The sequence below is a fragment of the Saimiri boliviensis genome, chromosome 14, assembly GCF_048565385.1.
Source record: "Saimiri boliviensis isolate mSaiBol1 chromosome 14, mSaiBol1.pri, whole genome shotgun sequence".
NCBI lineage: Eukaryota > Metazoa > Chordata > Mammalia > Primates > Cebidae > Saimiri > Saimiri boliviensis.
This window is the reverse complement of record NC_133462.1, coordinates 50876543-50898728: the sequence shown is the minus strand read 5'-3', so window position 1 is coordinate 50898728 and position 22186 is coordinate 50876543. Positions and strand designations below refer to the sequence as shown.

The 22186-nt window shown below is 46.2% G+C and overlaps 1 protein-coding gene across 8 annotated transcripts in view; it reads left to right on the top strand.

The window, feature by feature from the left end:
• NAV1 (neuron navigator 1) overlaps positions 1 to 22186 on the top strand; it is a 279966-nt gene that overhangs the window by 232108 nt on the left and 25672 nt on the right. For 5 of the 8 annotated variants that reach the window (XM_074385044.1, XM_074385050.1, XM_074385046.1 and 2 more), the window contains 10 exons: positions 8888 to 9026; positions 9475 to 9772; positions 10613 to 11306; positions 11816 to 12262; positions 13367 to 13408; positions 14475 to 14623; positions 16503 to 16673; positions 17757 to 17809; positions 19182 to 19205; positions 19315 to 19392. In XM_074385044.1, coding sequence (XP_074241145.1) covers positions 8888 to 9026; positions 9475 to 9772; positions 10613 to 11306; positions 11816 to 12262; positions 13367 to 13408; positions 14475 to 14623; positions 16503 to 16673; positions 17757 to 17809; positions 19182 to 19205; positions 19315 to 19392 — 2095 coding nt within the window. The remainder of the gene's footprint in view (positions 1 to 8887; positions 9027 to 9474; positions 9773 to 10612; positions 11307 to 11815; positions 12263 to 13366; positions 13409 to 14474; positions 14624 to 16502; positions 16674 to 17756; positions 17810 to 19181; positions 19206 to 19314; positions 19393 to 22186) is intronic. The other 3 variants (XM_074385048.1, XM_074385047.1, XM_074385049.1) reach the window with 3 other exon arrangements.

The window sequence follows — 22186 nt, the reverse complement described above, 5'->3', positions numbered from 1 at the left end:
TGAGAAAGATCCCCACCCCACCCAGTGTACATATGCAGGGCCTTCACTGACTATACAGCAGCAGTACGGTACAGCAGAACCTGAGAAGCAGGGCAGAAGGTAGAGAAAGGCCCCTCCAAAGCACAAAGACCCTTCACTGAATGCACAGAAGTGGCTCACCAAGAGTGCAGAGAACTCGACAGCAGCCCAAAGCTGGCAGCTGGGCTGGACAGCATAGAGAGATCTCTGGAGACTCCCTAGGCTCAGATCATAAGCCCTACTGAAAAGACAGCCCTGATCCTGCCCTCAAAACATTTGGTGAACTGACTTGTAACAGAGCCCAGACCTGGCTCTATGACAGGCTAGACTGACTCAGATCTCAATCCTAGCAGCCTAACAACAGAAGGGACATGTCCTTCCCTGGATATACCTATTGCCACACTTTTACACACATAAAATAAAAAGTTACAAGGCTCAGGAAGAAGCAGAAAAATATGACTGGGGGAAAAATAGTCAATAGAAGCAGATCTACAGATGAGCCGTATATTGAAACTAACAGACAAGGATTGTAAAATCCTTTTTATAAATATCTTTAAGGATCCCAAAGAAAAGGTGAATGACATTCTTGTATAGATAGGGAATTTCAGCAGAGAACTGAAAGCTCTAAAAAGAGAATGTTAACAAATTCCCCCAACCCCAAAGCAAGGATTAGATTTATCAACAAATTACTAGTTATTGTTGGAGAACATATAAATAGCAGCTCTGAAATAACTTTTTCCTGAAGTTATGCATTCTTGTTTTCATATAAGCAATGCCTGAGTGCCCACTGGATACAAGATATTATATGAGGGGTACAAAGAAGCATGAGAGCTAATCCTAACCTTCAGGGAAATATAGTGTAGTGAAAAGATGTGTGGACATAACTATTTCAAGGCAGACCACTCTAACGGAAGTTTAGTTATGTCTGTGGAAACATAAAAGAGAATGAGATTTTTCTGGCAAGGAAGATCATGGAAAACCTCATGGAAGACTTAGTATTTGATCTGGAAATGGAAAATGCCTATGTGAAATATTAATAGATAGGGCTTATGTCCACTGATGTCAGATCCCTGGGATAACGCCAGGACTCCAGAGTCTTCAGCAGCACACAGATCACTGCCTGGTGATGTCAGGACTGCCTCCTCATGCAGGCCTGTATTTCTAAAAGGCAATTAGATGAGAGAGCTGATCACCTAATAGGAATCCCAGGGAATACAGGAAGTAAGAGTGGGATGGGAGTGGAGAAAAGTGAGTAAAGCATTATATTTGTCAGTATCGTAACATGGTAAAGTCATATTTCTGGATTTTATTGGAGATGAAATCATTCCTTCCTCCGTATTGCTTTATGTATGTTGTCTATACCTGTGTCATGGATTTATTTCATTTATACATATTTCTCTATCCTTGGGTTGTAGGCTCATTCTGGATAGCCACTTATTTTGATCACCCATAGCAAGTGACACCATGCCTTATAAATACTAGGATGCCTTCTAAATACTTGATGAATGTTTGCTCAATTGAAGTTCAGTTTAACCCTAGGCAGAGTTTACAAGAATTAAACTCAAGTAGTCTGGCTCCAACATCTGTGCTCTTAATCACTATACTACATTAATGATGGCTTATGAATGATCTTGATAAATGGGCTATAGAATATTTTTAAAAACTATAGAGAGACTGGGTCTCACTGTGTTGCCCAGGCTGGTCTCAAACTCCTGACCTTAAGTGATCCTCCCTCCTCAGCTTCCCGAAGTGCTAGCATTACAGGTGTAAGCCACCATGCCCAGCCAGGCTGTAGAATTTTTATTTTATCATATCAGCAAGAGGGAGCTAATGACAGTTTTGCTAAGTGCCACACTGTTAGGTGATTAGGCTTCTGATTATATTCAGTGCATGTTAGAGGGAGGGAGAATCTGTACAGAGTGGAGCTGATAAGAAGTCTTTCACAGTGGCTCAAGTGAGAGGACGTTAGGCTCTGAAGCAGAGCAAGGGCAGGGGAAATTTAAAGGAAGAGATAGATTTAAGAGGAGAGTGGTAATACAATCAATGATGTATTACAATCTTGATGACGAGGGGGAAGAAAAAGTTGAAGGCATCCCTAAGTTTCTGATAGAGCAATGAAGGAGAAAAGGTGATGCTTTCAGTGGAAATTGGGAATGAGAAGTATAAATTTTGGAGGGTAGAATAGGGGATATGAGGAGAAGAGTAAATGGGAAAATAAGTATCCCATGGAGAAAGTTCTTTAATTTACCTTCATAATCTGTTACAGCTCCCTTGAAATCTCTGTTGACAGGGTTCTTCATTTTCATTGTCCTGTTTCTATCTGACTCAGTCTCTGATATGCTCATTCAGACTCATTTCCTCTTCTATTCTGGGGGTCGATGAAAATGATAATGTGCTATTGAACTTATAAGTTCTTATGAGAACTCGCCCCAAATAAAAACTTTGCCACCATTTCTCTCATACCTCAGTTCCCTGTGAGTGGCTGTTTGGATTTGTAGATTAGATTATAAAGGGATATTCAGGTCTCTGCAGTCTTTGCTGTTTTCATGTCCTCGTGAATTTAGGCCTAGCTTGGTGTTGCCCAACTCTTTTCTGTACTTGAGATCTATGTGAAAAATGTATAAAGAGACATAGGAGCGAGACAGAAAATCCAGCTTAGAGTAAGCAAAGAAGTTCTTTCTGCCAAACAACAGATGCAGTAGCCCTCCATAACCGTGAGCCCTGTCCTCTTTATTCTTCTTGGTCACATATTTAAGCTGCCTTCCTTTCTCCCTGCTCTCTTGAGTGACCAGGCTGTTGCTTTGCAGTACTCCGACTCAGGAACTGATAAAATCTGCAAACTCTTCTAAAGACATTCTGTTCTTACACGTTAACCAGTCATATGTTTCAGGATGGACAGTATCCATCCAGCCTTTCTTTTTCTCCCACAACTCTTGAGTCTTCAAAAAAAAAAAAAAAAAAAATCATCTAGGCTAGATGCAGTGGCTCATGCCTATAATACCAGGACTTTGGGAGGCTGAGGCAAGAGGATCATTTGAGCCCAGGAGTTCGTAACCGGCTTGGGCAACATAGCAATACCCTGTCTCAAAATAAATAAATAAATAAAAAATCATCTAGATGGTTTCTTCTGCCTGTATGTTATTTGACTTTAGAACTCCAAAGCTAATGTCTTCTCACCTCATTCTACTCAAAGGCTACCCACCAGGATATCTTATTCAAAAGAGTCACTTAGGGGGATTTTGTTGCTAATAAAATTAGTTTAATATATTTCACAACTACTACAAAAGTAAAATGACAATAAAGGTTTTTCTTTTCATAAGTCATAAAACCACAAAAACAAAGACTAGAAGAAGAAGGAGATAATAGTGATGAGATCATGGGAAGCTGGACATCATACTGACAAGTCTGAACTGATGGATCAGACAAAGTTGAATCATGGGCCAGCAGTGGAGGAAGTGGGGCAGGAACTTGGTTTGCACCCCAGAATCCTCAAAAAGCTTCATAATTGGTGGCATCAGCTAGCTTTAATGGGGGAAGGAGTAAGTCTACAAACAAGAGAACTGGTCAAAAATTTATATAAAAATTACTTGGACTCTCAGATTCTTACCTCCATCTGCTCTCAGAAAGGGGGAACCCTTTCTCTTGTTTGTAAGTCTACAAACAAGAGAACTGGTTGAAAATTTAAATAAAAAAACACTTAGACTCTCAGATTCTCCCCTCCATCTGCTCCCAGAGGGGAAGCTCTTTTTCTCCATTAACAGAAGACTGGAGACTTATTTTCTGGAGAGAGTAAAACAGGTAGTCTCTGGTCTGGTGGACTCCTGACACAAGTGAGTGCATAGATTTTTGAACTAAAGCAAGGGAGAGAGGAATAAATGAAACTTTGCATATTGAATGTTGAAAGCTCCAGACTCTTCTTTAACTCAGCTCTCAGAATGCTGGTCTTACATATTTCAGACTGGAGTTTGGAAGATTCATCTCTAGGAAATCTGACCAGCTCATAAGAAAAAACTTACGTGAATCAGTCCAATCTCATCTCCCTATACTGAAGCCATAGTTGACAAGTCCTACTACATGTGCACAAACGTTCCCAATAACTTATAATGAGTGTCCCAGTCTTCCATATTAGCAAACATCATCATCACGCATCTCAGAAGGTCTATAACATGAAGTCTCACCAGCACGAACAGAACAAAGCAACTTGGAACAAGAAACTATGCAAGGACATTGGAAACCTGCCCCTCTAAATGAATGAATGAATGTCTCTGAGAGTTGAAAAAGAGATTGCGTCCTTGAAAGAAAGAACAATATGTTGTTTTAAATTTTTTTTTAACGAAGCCTTAGAAATTTAAAATATGGTTGAGGCCTGGGTGCAGTGGCTTGCAGTTGTAATCCCAGAACTTTGGAGGCTGAGGAGGGAAGATCACTGGAAGCCAGGCGTTTGAGACCAGCCTAAACAACATAGTGAGACCCTGTCTCTACAAAAATTTTAAAGTTAGCTGGGCAGGGTAGCACATGCCTATAATCCCAGCTACTCGGGAAACTGAAGCAGAAAGATCACTTGGGCCCAGGAGTTTGAGGCTGCAGTGAGCTATGGTCACATCACCACACTCTAGCCTAGGCAAGAATGCAAGACCCTGTCTTTAAAATATACATACACATATACATATACACACTACCCATACATACATTTATGTGTATATGTATTTATGTCTATATGTTTATATATGTGTCTATCTATATATGTATGTGTGATAGAAGAAATGAAAAACTTAATAGAAAGGTTGGAAGATAAAATTGAGGCCACTGCTCAAAAAGTGGAATTTAGCAGCCAGGCATAGTGGCTCAAGCCAGTAATCCCAGCACTTTGGGAGCCCAAGGCGGGAGGATCACTTGAGACCAGCCTGGGCAACATAAGGAGACAATACGAAAAAAAAGTAGAGGTTTTTTTTTTGTTTTATTTTTTTAATGATGCAGAAAATAAGAGAGAAAAGTAGAAAATCAGCCAAAAAAAAAAAAATCTATTATCTGAATTACAAACATCCTCAAAGAGAAAACTAGAAAATGAAGAGAAAATCATCAAAAAATTTTTGATAAAATTTCTCAAAACTGAAGGCAATGAGTTTCTATATTCAAAGCATCTGGTAAGGTACCCGACACAATGAGTAAAGGTCTCACACCAAGGCATGTCATTAGTGATGTCTCAGTGCACAAGAAGACGCTAAAAGTTCCAGAGGAGAAACAAAGAAACAGGTCACATACAAGGACAAAGAATCAGAAGGGCGGCGATAGAAACAGACATGGAACAACGCCCTTAGATTCTGAAAGAAGCTATTTGTCAGCTTAGAATTCTGTGGCTACCCAAAATATCACATGTGAAGATAGAATAAAGACATTTTATGGGCCGGGCGCAGTGGCCTGTAATCCTAGCACTTTGGGAGGCCGATGTGTGTGGATCACCTGAGGTCAGGAGTTCAAGACCAGCCTAGTCATTATGGTGAAACCCCATCTTTTAAAATAAAAATAAAAATAAAATAAATAAAAATGTTTTAAAAAGACATTTTATGATACATAAGGTCTTACAAAGTTTACTTCCAAAGCACGCCTTTTCAGAAACCTACGAGACGACGTGCTTCACCTAACCGTGGAGTACCAACAAAGAGGAAGACTGAGGTTCCAGTTTCAGTCAGGGATAGAGAATCTCCAGGATAATGAAGTATGGTCCCATAATGTCAACTATTCAGCACATCCAGAGAGCAAACAGCTAGAAGATACAGCATAGGGATATTTTTGAAGGAGGCACAAAAAACTGTTAATAATAGTAACCTTAGAAGTAAAAATGGGAGGGCAAATAAGGAGCACTTTTCCTTTATATTTTTATAATATTTGAATCCTTGCTACAGCAAGTATTACTTCTTTTGTTTTGTTTTCTTTCGTTTGTAGCAACAGAAGTCTTGCTTTGTTGCCCAGTCTGGTCTTGAACACCTGGCTACAAGGAGGAATTTTGCACCCAGCCTTTTTTTTTTTTTTTTTTTTTTTCAAACAAAAGATCTTGCCCTGTCACTCTTTAATTTTTTTTTTTCAAGCCATTCAAATTTAGCAATGAGTTTGTTTTTTGTTTTTTTAAGAAGGAGGGTGTGGTAGCTCACACCTGTGATCCCAGCACTTTGGGAGGACTAGGCTGGTAGATCACTTGAGGCCAGGAGTTGGAGACCTGCCTGGCCAACATGGTAAAACACCTTCTCTACTAAAAGTACAAAGATTAGCTGGGTGTGGTGTTGCATACCTGAAATCCCAGCTATTTGGGAGGCTGAGGCACAAGAATCACTTGAATCTGGGAAGCAAAGGCTGCAGTGAGCTGAGATCTTGCCACTCCCCTCCAGCCTGGGTGACACAGTGAGAATCTGTCTCAAAAAAGGAAGGCAGGGACGAAAGAAAGAAGGAAGGAAGGGAGGGAGGGAGGGAGGGAGGGAGGGAATGAATGCTAACTATGCAAGCAAGCAAGGAAGGAAGCGCTAACTATGCTAGGAAGTATTTATATCCTCTAGCCAACCTTCCTTGGTCATTCTAGGCTTACACTTCCTCACTACAGGAAAAGAGCTTGGGAAGGAATGTCTTTTAAGCAACAGAAACCCAAACACTCTCCTAAAAGATAAGCCTCCTCCCGCATTTCAGTATTAACTCTTCCATAAATGTAGGGCAAAGGAAGGTTTGTTTTGGATTTCTGAGCTGCAGCAGTCCTCTCTTTGCCAGGGTCCTTCCCTAAGAGCTCTCTTTGCCTCACAACCTTGATTACCAATAATTAATCTCAGATGAAAGGTTCTGTGTTACAGGCTTCCTCTGTCTTTGACTTAGAGAACATGCTGAGAACAGTTTGCTTGCTTGCTTACCAGAGATCTTATCTTGACCCAGAAGAGCTGATAGGATCATAAAACCAGCATTGATCTTTCCTCAGTATTCTTTCTCTACAAAATGAGGGGGTATGACATCTTAGCCCAGGACAAATGTGAGATTTACTGTATATCAGGAGGGGAAAGGGGGAAGAAGTTGATTGTCATTCAATAACGGCTGTATCTCGAAGTCATAAGATTTAAAGCACTCTGTAGTGTGTTCTAATGCCCATGCTTTCTTTGCTATTTCTCAATGTATTTGGATAAATCACTACAGAGCAACAAAGCCAAAATGTCCAAACCACCCACTTCCTATTCCCAGCACATGAATTAGAGGGAGCCAGCTGAGATCTGGGCCAACCACTCAGATGACTTGTATGTCTAATTTTTGTTCCATGGTATGAAACTCAAAATAAGTCAAAAAGAAAAATATTTTCAGATACCAGCTAATTCGCCCAAAAAGGTCTTCAGCCTTTTAGTCCTTGTACATGCGCAAAGCTGATAAACCTACTCCGAACACAGGTAATGGGGATTTAGAAGTTAATTCCTACTGGCACCAACAGATACTCATATATAGCAGTCTTACTGAACTTCTGTGTTCAGTGTTAGGCTCTAAAACTTGAGTGACATCTGAAGAACATTTAGGGTCTAAAAGGAATTGGGAAGGACTTGGAAAACAGGGCCTTTGAAGACAGCTTAGAGGAGACAGAATTTGAGCTTAGAAAACAACGCCTGTGATCGAAAAGAAACATGTTAATAGCAAACAAAGATAGAATAAGAGAAAATTAACATAAATATTAGAGGAAGCTATTTAGTTTTGATGTTAAGGATAAACTTTCTGACTGAAACTTGTTAAGCCCAGAAATGGACAGCCAGGCCAGGCACAGTGGCTCACGCCTGAAATCCCAGCACTTTGGGAGGCCTAGGTGGGCAGATCACTTGAGATCAGGTGTTCGAGACCAGGCTGGTCAACATGGTGAAACCCTGTCTCTACTTTAAAAAAAAAAAAAAAAATTAGCTGGGTGTGGTGGTTGGCACCTGTAATCCCAGCTACTCAGGAGGCTGAGGCAGGAGAATCGCTTGAACCTGGGAGGCAGAGGTTGCAGTGAGCTGTAATTGTACCACTGCATTCCAGCCTGGGCAACAGAGCAAGACTCCATCTCAAAACAAACAAACAAACAAACAAACAAACAAAACAGCCAAAGGAATGTTGTGGAGCTCAAGCTACGAAGATGTGGAGGTTGCAGTAAGTTCACTTAGTGCATGGAGTAGTGTTGGATACAGATGTTTACAGGTCCAGATGTTTAACAGCAGTATCTCCCTAATACCACAAATCTGATATTTCAGTCAATTGGCAGAGAAACGAATCCATTCTGCACAAATTTGGCCCCTTTGTAAGGCCACAGCACCTTAAATTTGGTTCACTTACCGGAAGAACAGCACGTGCTGTTTAGAAGCAGGACCCGATCCCAGGATAGGGTGGGCTGTGTAAGTGGAGGTGTGGTGAGAAACGATACAAGTCTAAGAGGTTCTAGAAAAGAGAAATCTTTTTCTGGGCCTCATTACCAGTTATAGACATTTTTAGAAAAGGAGAGGGAGAGTAGATGCAGAACACATCTAAAAATGAACAAAGCTACGGTAATTTTAAGAATGGAGGCTGTTTACAGGGAGAGGAAATTGGTTTCTATAATTAGATAGATCCAGAAATTACCTTGTCTTTATAATATACCTTTCTGTTAAGGCGATAGAACATTTTCTCTTGCCAGATAAAGACAGAGTGTCTTCCTTTTGTAAAAGAACATCACCAAATCACAAGGACGTTTAAGCCACGCTTTGAGTTGCTGGCAAACCCCCTGGTCTTCTCCTTTTGGCTAGCCTGTATACTGGTGCAGAGCCATTCTTGCATCAGTATGAAACATTTGTTTTTTTTGCCTTGGCTTCTGTTTTCACTGCTAACCTTCATCTCTCCTGTCCTGTAGCTGGGATGAAAGCAGCTCCATCAGCAGTGGACTCAGCGATGCCTCAGACAATCTCAGTTCAGAAGAATTCAATGCCAGCTCCTCACTCAACTCCCTCCCAACTACTCCTACTGCTTCTCGCAGGAACTCAACAATAGTGGTACGTGAGTTTGCAAACACCCAAGCTGCCATCTCGAAATGAACCACAGGGCAAACAGCATTGTCTGTGTATGGGGTTGCACGTACACACCCACTCCATCGGTTCTCAAAGGCCTTTGACTGGGTCATTTTAGAGCTGCCCCCTGCAAAAAAAAAAAAAAAAAAGTTAAGGCTACTCAACCAAGACATTAGATATTGTCATATTGTCTATACTTCTACAACAATTGAGAGTAATACATGTAAGAGCTATTCCAACTAGAGAAGAAAAAGAAACCTAGAGATATATGCCCTCTGCTGTCGGGAATCCTAGGTGTCTAGGTAGAAACCCTAGGCTGACTTAGTACTCTGGGACGCAGAGCGCCAGGTACTAACTAAAATCAATCCCGTCAGCTACCCATTTCCCCATCTGCATATAAGTATCTCACTCTGCCTTTTTGTCTTTTCTTTAGCTACGCACAGACTCAGAGAAGCGCTCACTGGCAGAAAGTGGGCTGAGCTGGTTTAGTGAATCAGAGGAAAAGGCCCCCAAAAAACTGGAGTACGACAGTGGCAGCCTGAAGATGGAACCTGGGACGTCTAAGTGGCGGAGGGAGCGGCCCGAGAGCTGTGATGATTCATCCAAGGGCGGAGAACTGAAAAAGCCCATCAGCCTGGGACACCCTGGTTCCCTGAAGAAGGGCAAGACCCCACCTGTGGCTGTAACTTCCCCCATCACTCACACAGCCCAGAGTGCCCTCAAAGTCGCAGGTGAGCCTGGAATAAAGGAAGGCACGAGCGCAAAGACCTAGGTGTTGGGTCGCTCCTCTTCTTAGTGGTCATTGACCCACGGGATGATAGCAAACATTTGCATAGTGCTTTAACATACATTACCTTGTCTGGTCTAAGGACAGTCCTGTGAGTTAGGAAAGATGGATATTATTATTTCCATTTTACAAATGTGAAGGAAATTGAAACTCAAAGAGGTTGAGTGGCTGGGCCAAAATCACAGATAATATGAGGAACAGGAGGGAGTATATTTTGTTTAGAGACTAGTTTGACCTCCTTCCAAACGCTTCCAAGTTAGTCAGTCTATGTACTTATCTTCATAAGATATTACTTGACATCTCAGAAAGATCCTAAGAAAACAAGAAATTAAATGGCTACAGCAAGAGATTATAGTTCCCCCAAAGTTGGCCCCTTGGGTAACTTTTAGCCTTAATCGGCATTTTCCCCTAGTCTGTAATGACCAGGAGATATTGTCAAATTCGATTCCATTTGCTTCCCCTCCTTTTTTTCTCTTCCACAACCAGTTGTTAGATGGATGTTCTTGATCATCTTTGTGTTTGCCTCTGCCATTTTAATCAAAATGGAACATCCAACTCTGGAAGCAAATCAAAAAAAATTCCTAGCTTCCCCACCCCTCCCAGCCAGAATCTTTCAGACAAGAAACTTTATCAGCTTATCTTGTACCTGTTTATCCATATTTAGGCCTCTAAAATTCTGTAATACATGGACAATGTTCCCTTCTCCCATGGAGGGAAAGAAAGGGATGGGTTTTAAAGATACTGGTCAGTTTCAGCTCTTATCTCACTTCCTGTCCTCTTGCAGGCAAACCCGAGGGCAAAGCTACAGACAAGGGTAAGCTTGCAGTAAAGAATACTGGTCTCCAACGTTCCTCCTCTGATGCTGGTCGGGACCGCCTGAGTGATGCTAAGAAGCCCCCCTCGGGCATTGCTCGCCCCTCCACTTCAGGATCCTTTGGCTACAAGAAGCCTCCTCCTGCCACAGGCACAGCCACCGTCATGCAAACCGGTGGTTCAGCCACTCTCAGCAAGATCCAGAAGTCCTCGGGCATCCCTGTCAAGCCAGTAAATGGGCGCAAGACTAGCTTAGATGTGTCCAACAGTGCAGAGCCAGGATTCCTGGCTCCCGGAGCCCGTTCCAACATCCAGTACCGCAGCCTGCCCCGGCCAGCCAAGTCCAGTTCCATGAGCGTGACCGGCGGGCGGGGGGGACCTCGCCCTGTGAGCAGCAGCATTGACCCCAGTCTCCTCAGCACCAAGCAGGGAGGCCTTACACCTTCCAGACTGAAGGAGCCTACCAAAGTAGCCAGTGGGCGGACCACTCCAGCCCCTGTCAATCAGACAGATCGGGAAAAGGAGAAGGCCAAAGCCAAGGCCGTGGCCTTGGACTCAGACAGCATCTCCTTGAAGAGTATTGGCTCCCCGGAAAGTACTCCCAAGAACCAACCAAGCCACCCCACAGCCACCAAGCTGGCAGAGCTGCCACCAACCCCTCTCAGGTACCCAGTGTGGGCAGCCTCCTCCTTGTCTGTTTGCTTTTGTCATTTTTTTGGCGTATCTCTGCCCCCCTTAACTGGGTGAGGCATGGCCTATCCACTGTTGTCTCCAGGCCTCCGCATCTCCCTTGTGTGCCAAGGTTCGCAAAGAATCTCGTTTCTGAAAGTTCTGAAAGACTGATTCAAAACTGACCCCGTTTGTACTATTCTTTGATCAATCCTTAACCTGTCTTCAGCACGTGTGTGGATGATTTTACTGTTTATTTACACATAAATACCTATTTGCATAAATTCGCTTGTATCCCCCATGTACATAAGCTGTTCCCCCTATCTCAGCTGAAGGTGCCCTAAGTTGGGTATCAGATTTCCTTCCATTGTATTTCACAACAGCATTAGGATAAGCCTCTGTGCTTAGCAAATAGAAAACAAGACTGGATAAGATTTCTTTAAGCTCCTATCTGCCTCGCTCTGTAATTCTGTTATTCTAAATATTTCGTTTGATCTTCTCTCAGGGCCACAGCGAAGAGCTTTGTCAAACCACCGTCACTAGCCAATCTAGACAAGGTCAACTCCAACAGTCTGGATCTACCATCATCCAGTGACACCGCCCATGCTTCAAAGGTCCCAGATCTGCATGCTACAAGCTCAGCATCCGGGGGCCCTCTCCCTTCTTGCTTCACCCCTAGTCCGGCACCCATCCTCAATATTAACTCAGCCAGCTTCTCCCAGGGCCTGGAGCTAATGAGTGGTTTCAGTGTGCCAAAAGAGACCCGCATGTACCCCAAACTCTCAGGCCTGCACAGGAGCATGGAGTCCCTCCAGATGCCAATGAGCCTGCCCAGTGCCTTCCCCAGCAGTACTCCCATCCCCACCCCACCTGCTCCCCCTGCTGCTCCCCCAGAGGAAGAGACGGAAGAGCTGACTTGGAGTGGAAGCCCCAGAGCTGGGCAATTGGACAGGTAGGTAGATAAGACAGCAGAACCTCACAGCCTGTGGCTGTGTCTTGGGCATGTTTCGCCATTAGCAATACTATCCTATGTTTTATTGTCATGTTGTGACTTTTGCAATTTTTCACATACATTAAGTAATTTAATTTGCTTCACAAGAACTCCAGGAGATAGGTAAGATACGTTTTTGTTTTAAAATTATTATTCTTTTATTACAAATGGAAAAACCAGTGCACAAAGAAGTTAAATGACTTATCCAAGATCTCATAATTAGGTTAACCTATCATCCAGAGCTTTTGCTTCCTAGTCCAAAATCTTTATTTATTACTTTATTTTTTTAGTTTTTCCCTTGTTGCCCAGGCTGGACTGCAATGGTGCAGTCTCGGCTCACTGCAATCTCCACCTCCCAGGTTCAAGCAGTTCTCCTGCCTAAGCCTCCTGAGTAGCTGGGATTATAGTCACCATGCCTGGCTAGCTTTTGTAATTTTAGTAGAGACTGGGTTTCACTATGTTGGCCAGGCTGGTCGTGAACTTCTGACCTCAAGTGATCTGCCCCCGCCTTGGCCTCCCAAACTGTTGGGATTACAGGCGTGAACCACTGTGCCCGGCTGCCCAAAATCTCTTCTATTATATTATATCCTACTTTTCCCCTCCCTTCCCCCTATAGGCCAAGGTTATCAAACTACCTATGTGGTAGTTTTTACTGCTATAATCTGATCTTTTATTTTTGAGATGGGGGATCTCACTGTGTGGTCCAGACTGGACTCAAAACCCTTTGGCTTAAGCAATCCTTTTGCCTCAGCCTCCCGAGAGCTGTGACTACAGGCTCATGCCACTGTCCCTGGCTCTATAATATGATCTTTAAATAGCTAACCATACATTAATTTCTAATCAGAGAAAAGACATTTAGTATTTCAGAAAATTTCCCAAGTTGTAAGCTAAGAAGCAGGCTATAGCTGTCTCTTTGTTTCTAGAGCTAAAGAGGCTCATAGTCTGATGTCCTGCATCTAGGGGTCTGCATACCTCACACCAGGTGTCCTAAACTCTAGCTCCTAAGATGGACCCACATGCTTCTCTCTGTCTCTCTCTCTCTCTCTCTCTTTTTTATCTCCACAGTAATCAGCGGGATCGGAATACTCTTCCCAAGAAAGGGCTCAGGTAACCCTTTAATGTGTTTTTTCTTCCCTATAAATGGGATTCCTGGTATGTATAAAAAATCATATCTCAACCTGTCCCAGGCTCCAGTCATGAATTTAGTCACCCTTTTTGCTGAATCATTTATATGTGGTCCCATACAAGTACCACCTAGCACCCTGCCCAAGCTTAATATTATGTGAGTCAACTTTTACAGCAAGTGTTCTTTTTCTGGTGCTGGGGAGAAACGAGTCTGCACATGGGAATCATGCACTGACCTATACTAGTCTATGTCATCCCAATCCTGGCTGAACTTCATCTCTGTAATTTTCCTCCCTTAGAGTCTGAGGGAGAACAGCTCGCCTCTTGGGTCCCTCAGCTGGGCAAGAGGCAGGACCTACCTGGTCATCCACTCTTCTGACAGCATTGAGTTGTTCAGTTGGGTGGCGATTATTGCAACTTTCTTATTTTTGGAGATGGAGTTTTGCCCTGTCATCCAGGCTGGAATGTAATGGCTCAATCTCAGCTCACTACAGCCTCTGCCTCCCAGATTCAAGTGATTCTCCTGCCTCAGTCTCCCAAGTAGCTGGGATTACAGATGCACACCACCATGCTCAGCTAACTTTTGTATTTTTAGTAGAGACAGGGTTTCACCATGTTGGCCAGGCTGGTCTTGAACTCCTGACCTCAAGTGATCCACCCACTTCAGCCTTCCAAAGTGCTGGGATTGCAGGTGTGAGCCACTGCGCCTGACTGACTCTTGAAATTTGAAAGCCTGCACATGGAAGCATAAGTCTCTGTCCTGAACTTCAGGGGAGAAGTTCTCATACCTTCTCCATCATTTCTGCCCCCACTTCAGGAACCCTCACGGGAATACCTGCTAGTCCCTCCACATCCTCTGGATGGTCTGGGGAGGATGCTGAGTCCCAATCTCTTCCTCCCTCCTTGGGGAGCCCTGGCCACTCCCTCTTTTCTTTGTCCTGCTTTCAGAATCTCCTGGCTCCGGCCTAGCTCAGACACCCTCCACACCAACTAAACCTCTGACTGCGCTTGCTAATCCCAGACTGAGTTCTTCTGCTGCCTCCTACAGGTACCAGCTTCAGTCCCAGGAGGAGACCAAGGAGAGGCGACATTCCCATACCATTGGTGGGCTGCCTGAATCCGATGACCAGTCAGAGCTGCCTTCTCCCCCTGCACTCCCCATGTCTTTGAGTGCAAAGGGCCAACTTACCAACATAGGTTAGTGTTTTCAGTCACTCGCTGTGGCATGGGGCGAAGCAGGGGTCACCTTGCAGGGTGAGGCAAGGCAGGTGGGCTCTGGGTTTCATCTCCTATTTGACTCATGCTCTATTGGGTTGCTTCATGGTGCCTCAGTTTATCCACCCAAAGTAAGACTGAAGGTAGAGTACCTCAAGATCCTAAACTGAAAAGCTGCCCCCGGGCACAAGTCATAGGGTCCTTTTAGCATCACAGAGTCTGAACGGTGGCATGGAAAAGCCGCAACCCGATGCCCAGAGATCAAACCAGTGCAAGAGCAGGCACATCGAGCTGCCGGAAAGGAGCCACCACACCTGGTGCTACTAGGGCCGGCTAATGAAAGGGCAATACTGACATGTCAGGCTGATGTGGGGGAAGGAGGGAAAGGTTGTTGATTGCCAAGGACGAGATCTGCCTCCGAACGCAGCCAAGTCCTGATTCCTCAACTGCTCTGGCTGAGCCCACGCCATCCTAACCCTGAAGGCAGGGCTGACTAAGATGTGTCCTGGACACACCCTTCCCAAATCCTAAGCACAGAGGAGAGCGAGGGAATAAGGAAGTGACCTGGAGACAGAGAGGAGAGAAGGCGTCAGGTAGAGGGTCTTGCCTAGCATGGAAGCTCATCAGCCCCGGTTCTAGGAAGCGGTACACCAGGATTGGCCTATCAGGAACCCTTTCAGGAACAGTACCTGGGATAGGCCTGTTATCTGCTTGCTGCATCTCTTTAAATCCATCTCTTCTTTCAGCTGAGTAAAAGAAATCACTTAATAAAAGACAAGGACCTGTAACACACCCATGCAATGACTGTGGGGAATTTGAGGAAAGACTAGGAATTGGGATCGCTTGGCCTAGGAAAAAGAACCATTCTTCAGAAAGGATCATCTGGCTTCTGAAGGGCTATTAAATGGAGGATGGGGCCAGCTTGTTCTCCACCTCCATTGAAGACCAAACAAGAATTGCATTTATGCTGCAGAACAAGGGACTGGGTTAAGCAATCATTACCTGAGGAATTTGAAAAGGTCAACAGAGAGGTGTGCCATCTTCTGCATAGGTCTTTATGGACAGATGAGACATCCACCTGCCTGTGTAGAGGCAGAATAGACAGGGGAGCTCCTTGTGGGTGTGGAACCCTGAAAGGCTGTAATCCCAGCAAGGGGCAAAGGGGGAAGGCATCTGCAGGGTAACAGGATTCAGCCGAGACCAGCTTCAAAGCACATTCCACAAGCCTTGCCTGACACTTTCACCTGCCCTGTCCATCTGACCTTCAAGCCAGGGCTATGCTAGGCAAAGAGGACCATATTTCTTGATGCTTTAGAGCCAGCCCAGTAACTCAGAGTGACACTGCTTTGTGGGGAGACTCAGGCCCTTCTACAAGGCCAAGGCCACTGGATCCTGTAGCCCAAACCCCTTCTCTAGCTGGTTCTTTTTCATCATTCAGATCTGGATCTTGGTTTGAATTTTCAGTCCTCCCGAGCTGGAAGTTGTGTTTTAGAGAACCGCAGCATCTCATTTTCATCAGCACATCCTAGCGATGTGAAGGTTTCGAAAAAGCTGCCAGGCCCCCAGCCTAACCTTCAAAACCAACAACTCTGAGACAGGCGAGGTTGAGGGAAGGTCTTTATTCCAGACAGCAGGGTCCTTCTCCATCAAGGCTTGATCTCCCCAGGAGGGACCCCACTCCTAACCACCAGCTGCTGGCACACTCCCACCACCGCACCTGCCCCTTCCTCTCCTGCCCTCTCCCCGTTTGCCTCTCATGCTCCCGGTGCTCCATCCCCCAAGGGCCCGGAGAGCTGATGACCCTGCCTCTTTTCCCGCCCTCCCCCTCCCTCTCCTGTCCCCCTTCCCTCTGTCCTTCCAGTGAGTCCCACTGCGGCCACCACGCCAAGAATCACCCGCTCCAACAGCATCCCCACCCACGAGGCGGCCTTCGAGCTGTACAGCGGCTCCCAAATGGGGAGCACCCTGTCCCTGGCCGAGAGACCCAAGGGAATGATTCGGTCAGGATCCTTCCGAGACCCCACGGACGATGGTGAGACTCCATGCCAGCGCGGTTCACACTCATTCCAGCTCTGCTGGGTCCCCTCACCTGCCACCTCCACTCCCACCACTCCCACCACCACACACACATACGATTCACAGAACATCAATTTGGGCCATTTCAGTTTTTTCTCCCCATCCCTTTGAAGGGTCTGGGGGCCCAGAAACCTTGGGTGGCACGTCTAGCACTGGGGTATTGGGATGGAGCATCCATCATTGGGGCTGGGGGAGGGAAACTGAGCATGGAAGGGTTAAAGGGCACGCCTCAGGATGCTCTGAAAACCACAGCTTCTCTCCTCCCCATTCTAGCCATAGTCTTTCCTCCCCACAGTCTCTCAGAGTATATGAAAAGACAACAGGAAATAATAGTAGCTCTTAGTAAATCCTTACAATAATTAGGCATCTCATTCCTCTTTCAAAACTGTTCCAAGATGAGCATTAGGGAGGGCCATCTGATTGTTGGTGGTGATCCGGGTGTTAGTGTTGATCAGAGCTAGAAGACCAGGCTAATACTAGTAGGTTAGATCTCCCATTGTGATTTTCAGGATAGTCATTCCAGGAGGCATTCCCTGCAGACAGGCTTTAACCATAAGTTCTACTGAATAATCAGAACGAGTATTCCTCACTTAAATATCGTTTTCGTCTGAGTGATCCCCAAGATCTTAAGCACATCCCCCAGTGCTGAGAGGAGGCGGCACAGGCAGAATTGCAGTATTTGTTCTGAGAAACTCCCCTCTCCTGCGGCTAAAGTGCTTTCCTGGCTGGGAAGATAAGATGACGACTCTCCATGAAAGTCTCCTTTCCCTTCTCTGAAACCCTGTGCCCCTCGAAGCAGGCTGAGCAAGGGACTGCCATACCCAGGCCGCCAGAGAATGTAGGCTGAAAGAGGAGGCTAGCTTGACTTAAGACCTTGCTTTGAGCTGTTGTGATACCAGTTGGGTTCCCTACTCTGTTCTTTCTGTTTGCTCCAGATGCCCTCCAGAATCAGAATCCAAACTCCTGCCTTAGGGCTCTTCCCAAAAGCCCCCGTCCCTGGAACCCACGGGTAACTCTTTGGTCTCTCCTTCTCTTTCAGTTCACGGCTCAGTGCTGTCCCTGGCCTCCAGTGCCTCCTCCACCTACTCCTCAGTAAGAGCATGAACTTCTCTTCCCCTCTCCTCCCCTCTCCTCCACCATCCCATGCTCCCTAGACCCTCCTTGGAGTTGGGTAACTGGGCAAGGGATGGGGGCACTGCTATGTCTTCACTGTACCCAATGGGGTGGGAGTTAGGGAGGCAACTAGAGCTTGTAGCACTCACTTGGGTGCCTCGGGTCCTCAGTGGTCTTTCTGGCCCCACCACTAGCTTCTGAGCAACTCCGATGATTTTTGTTCCCCTCCTTTGAAAAATGGAGAATCAGCCGGGTGCGGTGGCTCAAGCCTGTAGTCCCAGCACTTTGGGAGGCCGAGGCGGGTGGATCACGAGGTCAAGAGATCGCGACCCTCCTGGTCAACATGGTGAAACCCCGTCTCTACTAAAAACACAAAAAATTAGCTGGACATGGTGGCGCGTGCCTGTAATCCCAGCTACTCAGGAGGCTGAGGCAGGAGAATTGCCTGAACCCAGGAGGCGGAGGTTGCGGTGAGCCGAGATCGCGCCATTGCACTCCAGCCTGGGTAACAAGAGCGAAACTCCGTCTCAAAAAAAGAAAAATGGAGAATCCCCATGTTAGCGAGCCCTTTCTGTGCCACAGTAGGTGGGACGCATTTATGGCAAAGTAAGATGAATAGGTTTCTAGGACCCGGACTCCAGAAACCTAGAGGAGACCAAGTGTGCATTGTGGAGCATCAGCCACAGCATTTGGCTATTGGGCATTTTATTTTTTGAGACAAAGTCTCACACTTGTCCCCCAAGCTGGAGTGCAATGGCGTGATCTCGGCTCACTGCAGCCTCCACCTCCCAGGTTCAAGTGATTCTCCTGCCTCAGCCTCCTGAGTAGCTGGGATTACAGGCACCTGCCACCACGCCTGGCTGCTTTTTTTTTTTTTTTTTTTACATTTTTAGTAGAGATGGGGTTTCACCATGTTGGCCCAGCTGGTCTAGAACTCCTGACCTCAGGTGATCCACCCACCTCGGCCTCCCAAAGTGCTGGGATCACAGGCATGAGCCACCGCGCCCAGCCAGCATTTCTTGATTCATAGATTTGTTTTGCCCCTAATTCTTTCCTCCAAGTTCCTGGCAATAACCACGAGTTCTCAGACCAACCAAAGTCTCATTTCCTAGCCTTTTTGGCAATGACAAAGTTGCCAGAGATGAGCTCCAAAGAAATCTTTTATTGAAACCCTAGTGTAGATCTGAGCTGAGGCCTGTGAGGAGCCAGGGCCAGGAAACAAGAGTTTCAGCCTCTGCGCCTCTGAGTCACGCTTCTTCACATTCTCTACCCTGCCACTGGGACCTGACTTCTTCACCTCCATAGTAACTACTTCCTTTCTCTTTCTCTCCTTCTGTGCTCCCTTCTTCAGGCTGAGGAGAGGATGCAATCTGAGGTAGGGTGCAAAGCTTTGGCTCTGCTTGTGAACATGACTGCTCCCATTTTCCTTCCAAATCTTACACAGCTTCTGCAGTCAGTAGTTTGTATTTCTCTTCCTTTTACAGCAAATCCGGAAGCTTCGTAGGGAACTGGAATCATCCCAGGAAAAAGTGGCCACCTTGACGTCGCAGCTTTCTGCTAATGTGAGTGCCATGAAGTCGGGAAAGATCTAGGCAGTGATTTTGACTGTAGACAAGTTCAGCCAAGGGAGGAAAATGGCCTGGTGAGGTATCCCCTGGACTGAGACTTCAAGGGCGTGGGTCTTCTTCACAGCTCTACGATAGATGAGGGGATTTTTTTCTTCCCCTTCTCTGAGCCTCAACTTTTATGAAGAACCATTTTACTTCCACTCTAATTAATAGGTCTGGATGAGTTCATGTCTGATGGTCTGAGCTCCCTAGAGAAACAGAAGATGATTGATTATCAGTGGTTCTGCATGGAGGCAGAAACAACCTTGCCATTGGCCATGGACAAAAGCAGTTATGGATTATAATTATATGGTTCTTAGAGCCTTTCCACTGCCCTGGGGTGTGTTCATGTCTTTCTTCATGCCACATAACTGTGCAGGCACAGAATTTGTCATTAGAATTCTGTCTGGTGACCACGACACCACTGAGAAACCTAACTCCCATTCTGGTCTGACTCCTTCATTCTCAGCTGCCTTTTCTGAGTAGCCTCCTCGGGCAGATAGGAGAAACAATCTGAGATCTAGGTTTGGAGCTAGAATTATTTATTTCTGCCCTCAGGACATCTACTCAGAATGAGTGTCTTCCTTTAGGCCTTAGTTTTCCTACTCTGTAACATGGGGAGAAATGAAGCCACCTCCTCTAACCAGGCTCTGGGAGTTTCTCCCCTGTGACTGAGTTGCAAACGGAGAACATAAGAGCCATTTTCCCCCAAAGCTGTAAACAACAGCTGAGCCGGATCTGCAGGAGCTTTCCAAGTGTTTGCACAAAAGTAACCATGTCTGCAATTTCCGCAGTCGTTTCTGGTTTTCTCTCTGCCCTTCCTCTCTGGGGAACCCAGCTGTCAGGCCTGGGGTCTATCCCTTAGAATTAGGTAGAAGAATCTCCACCAAGATTCTGAATGTTTCCAGCATACTTCAGCAGCAGTTCCCTCACCACATGAGTTATTCTCTTGATTCTCTTTTCCCAAACCCTCAATTCTTAAGTTGTACCAGTTTGTTTGAAGCTCATGTTAAGCACTTTTCCCCACTCTTTGGGGACCCGTAAGAATTGTAACATAAACAAGAACCATCTTTTCTCTCCCTTGTGCCACACCCACCAAAGCAAATGGCCTGGGTCACGTCCTGCACACCCCAGGAAATTCATGTCTGGGAGATGCTGGGGTGGGGGTGGGGCGAGAGGCGCCAGGGAGGCAGAGAACATTATTATGTCTGATTCATTTACACTGCAATCTGTCAGCCACCATGCTGTCAAGGCTGGGCTGGAGCCAAGAAATTGAATTTAGAGGGTGATTTTTCTTAGAACAGGAAGTTCCATTTGGCTAAGAGAGAACGAACTAAACACCCAGACCTGGTGGGTTCTGCATCTTAAAGGCAGATTTTTGCCGAGGGCCAGAACCCTGCCCTCAAGCAGGAGATGGGATGCTGGGGCTCTAGGATGGGTCCACGGCTCTCTTCAGGATTCCCTGACTCCAAACCAAACTTTTGGCCTGTCCCATGGAGCTTCCTAGCTGCTGAGGCTGAGGGCACACCCTAGACAGAGGGGCCCAGACCTCTTTACCCCTCTCACCTGCTAGCTTTTGCAGCACCACTGCTTACCCCTGAGGTCTCACAGGTACCCTGGTCTGAGGTTGGGATTAGGGGAAGGGTCAGTGTAGGGAGAGGAAGCCCAGCCAGTGCAAAAGGGGTGGCCTGGGTGGGGAAAGGCCAGCACAGAAGCGCATATAGGGGTTCTCGGGGCCTCTCATGAGTAGTCTTCCAGGAACCATAAGCAGTCTACAAGCAGACGTGCAGGGATGCGGAGAAGACCCGAGGTCAGAAGACTGTTCCCTGCACAGCAGGCGAAAGGAAACTGCTCAGGTCATGGCATGGTCTAATCCCAGAGCCCAGGCCCTGACAGATTGATCGCCGAAGTGCAGGAGGAGGCTCTAACGGGACCAAAGGGATTGCCTCCAGCCCGGGTCCTATGAAGTAGGCTCCAGCCATGTGGGACCCAACAGGGAGGGGGAAGTGTAAGCCAGCAAGAGCCACGAGAGTGCCGTAGATTTCCTGGAGCTCTGCGTGAAGAAGCTGCGCGGAGCACATCCCCTTCGTGCTAGGGTCACCAGCTTGCTCAGATAGTCTCACGACGGCTATTTCTCCATCCCCAGGTGCTCCCCTTTCTAGCCCCAGGCCTCGTTTCCTTCACCTTCGCTATACATCTGGCAGCCAGTTGGCCAGCTAGAGGTCAAACTATGCCAAACCAAGGGGCCTTCGCTCCTCGGCTCAGCGCCTTTCTGAACTAGCCTGTCTGTTACCCCGAGAGCCCTTTGGTATCCTTCACTCCTCAATGAAACAGACCTGACACCTAGTGGCCAAACTGTGGAATGACCCTGCGGTTTCCTTCCAGCCCGGTAAACCTGGAGAATCCAGGAACGAGGAGCAGCGCAAAGCAGGAAAGGGTGAAGCAGTGGAGTAGCAGAAGAGGAAGATTGCACCGGATAGTTTCTGCTGGGAGATCATTGGGCCTCAAGGGGGCCGGCCCACTCCACAATGCGGGAATTAAACCAAAATAATAGGAACGACCCCAGAGGCTACGGCCCTCCTACCAAGTTGGCCACACCATGTATCACAGGGGGTAGTCCTATCTCTGTAGTTGATGGGTTTTAGATCTCAAGTCTCCAAGAGCCTCCAGACACCTGTCCTGCCCTTACCCTGGCTTCATGACTCGTGAAGCTGGTTCCCACCAGAAAATTTCTTTAATTTCCCCTTTG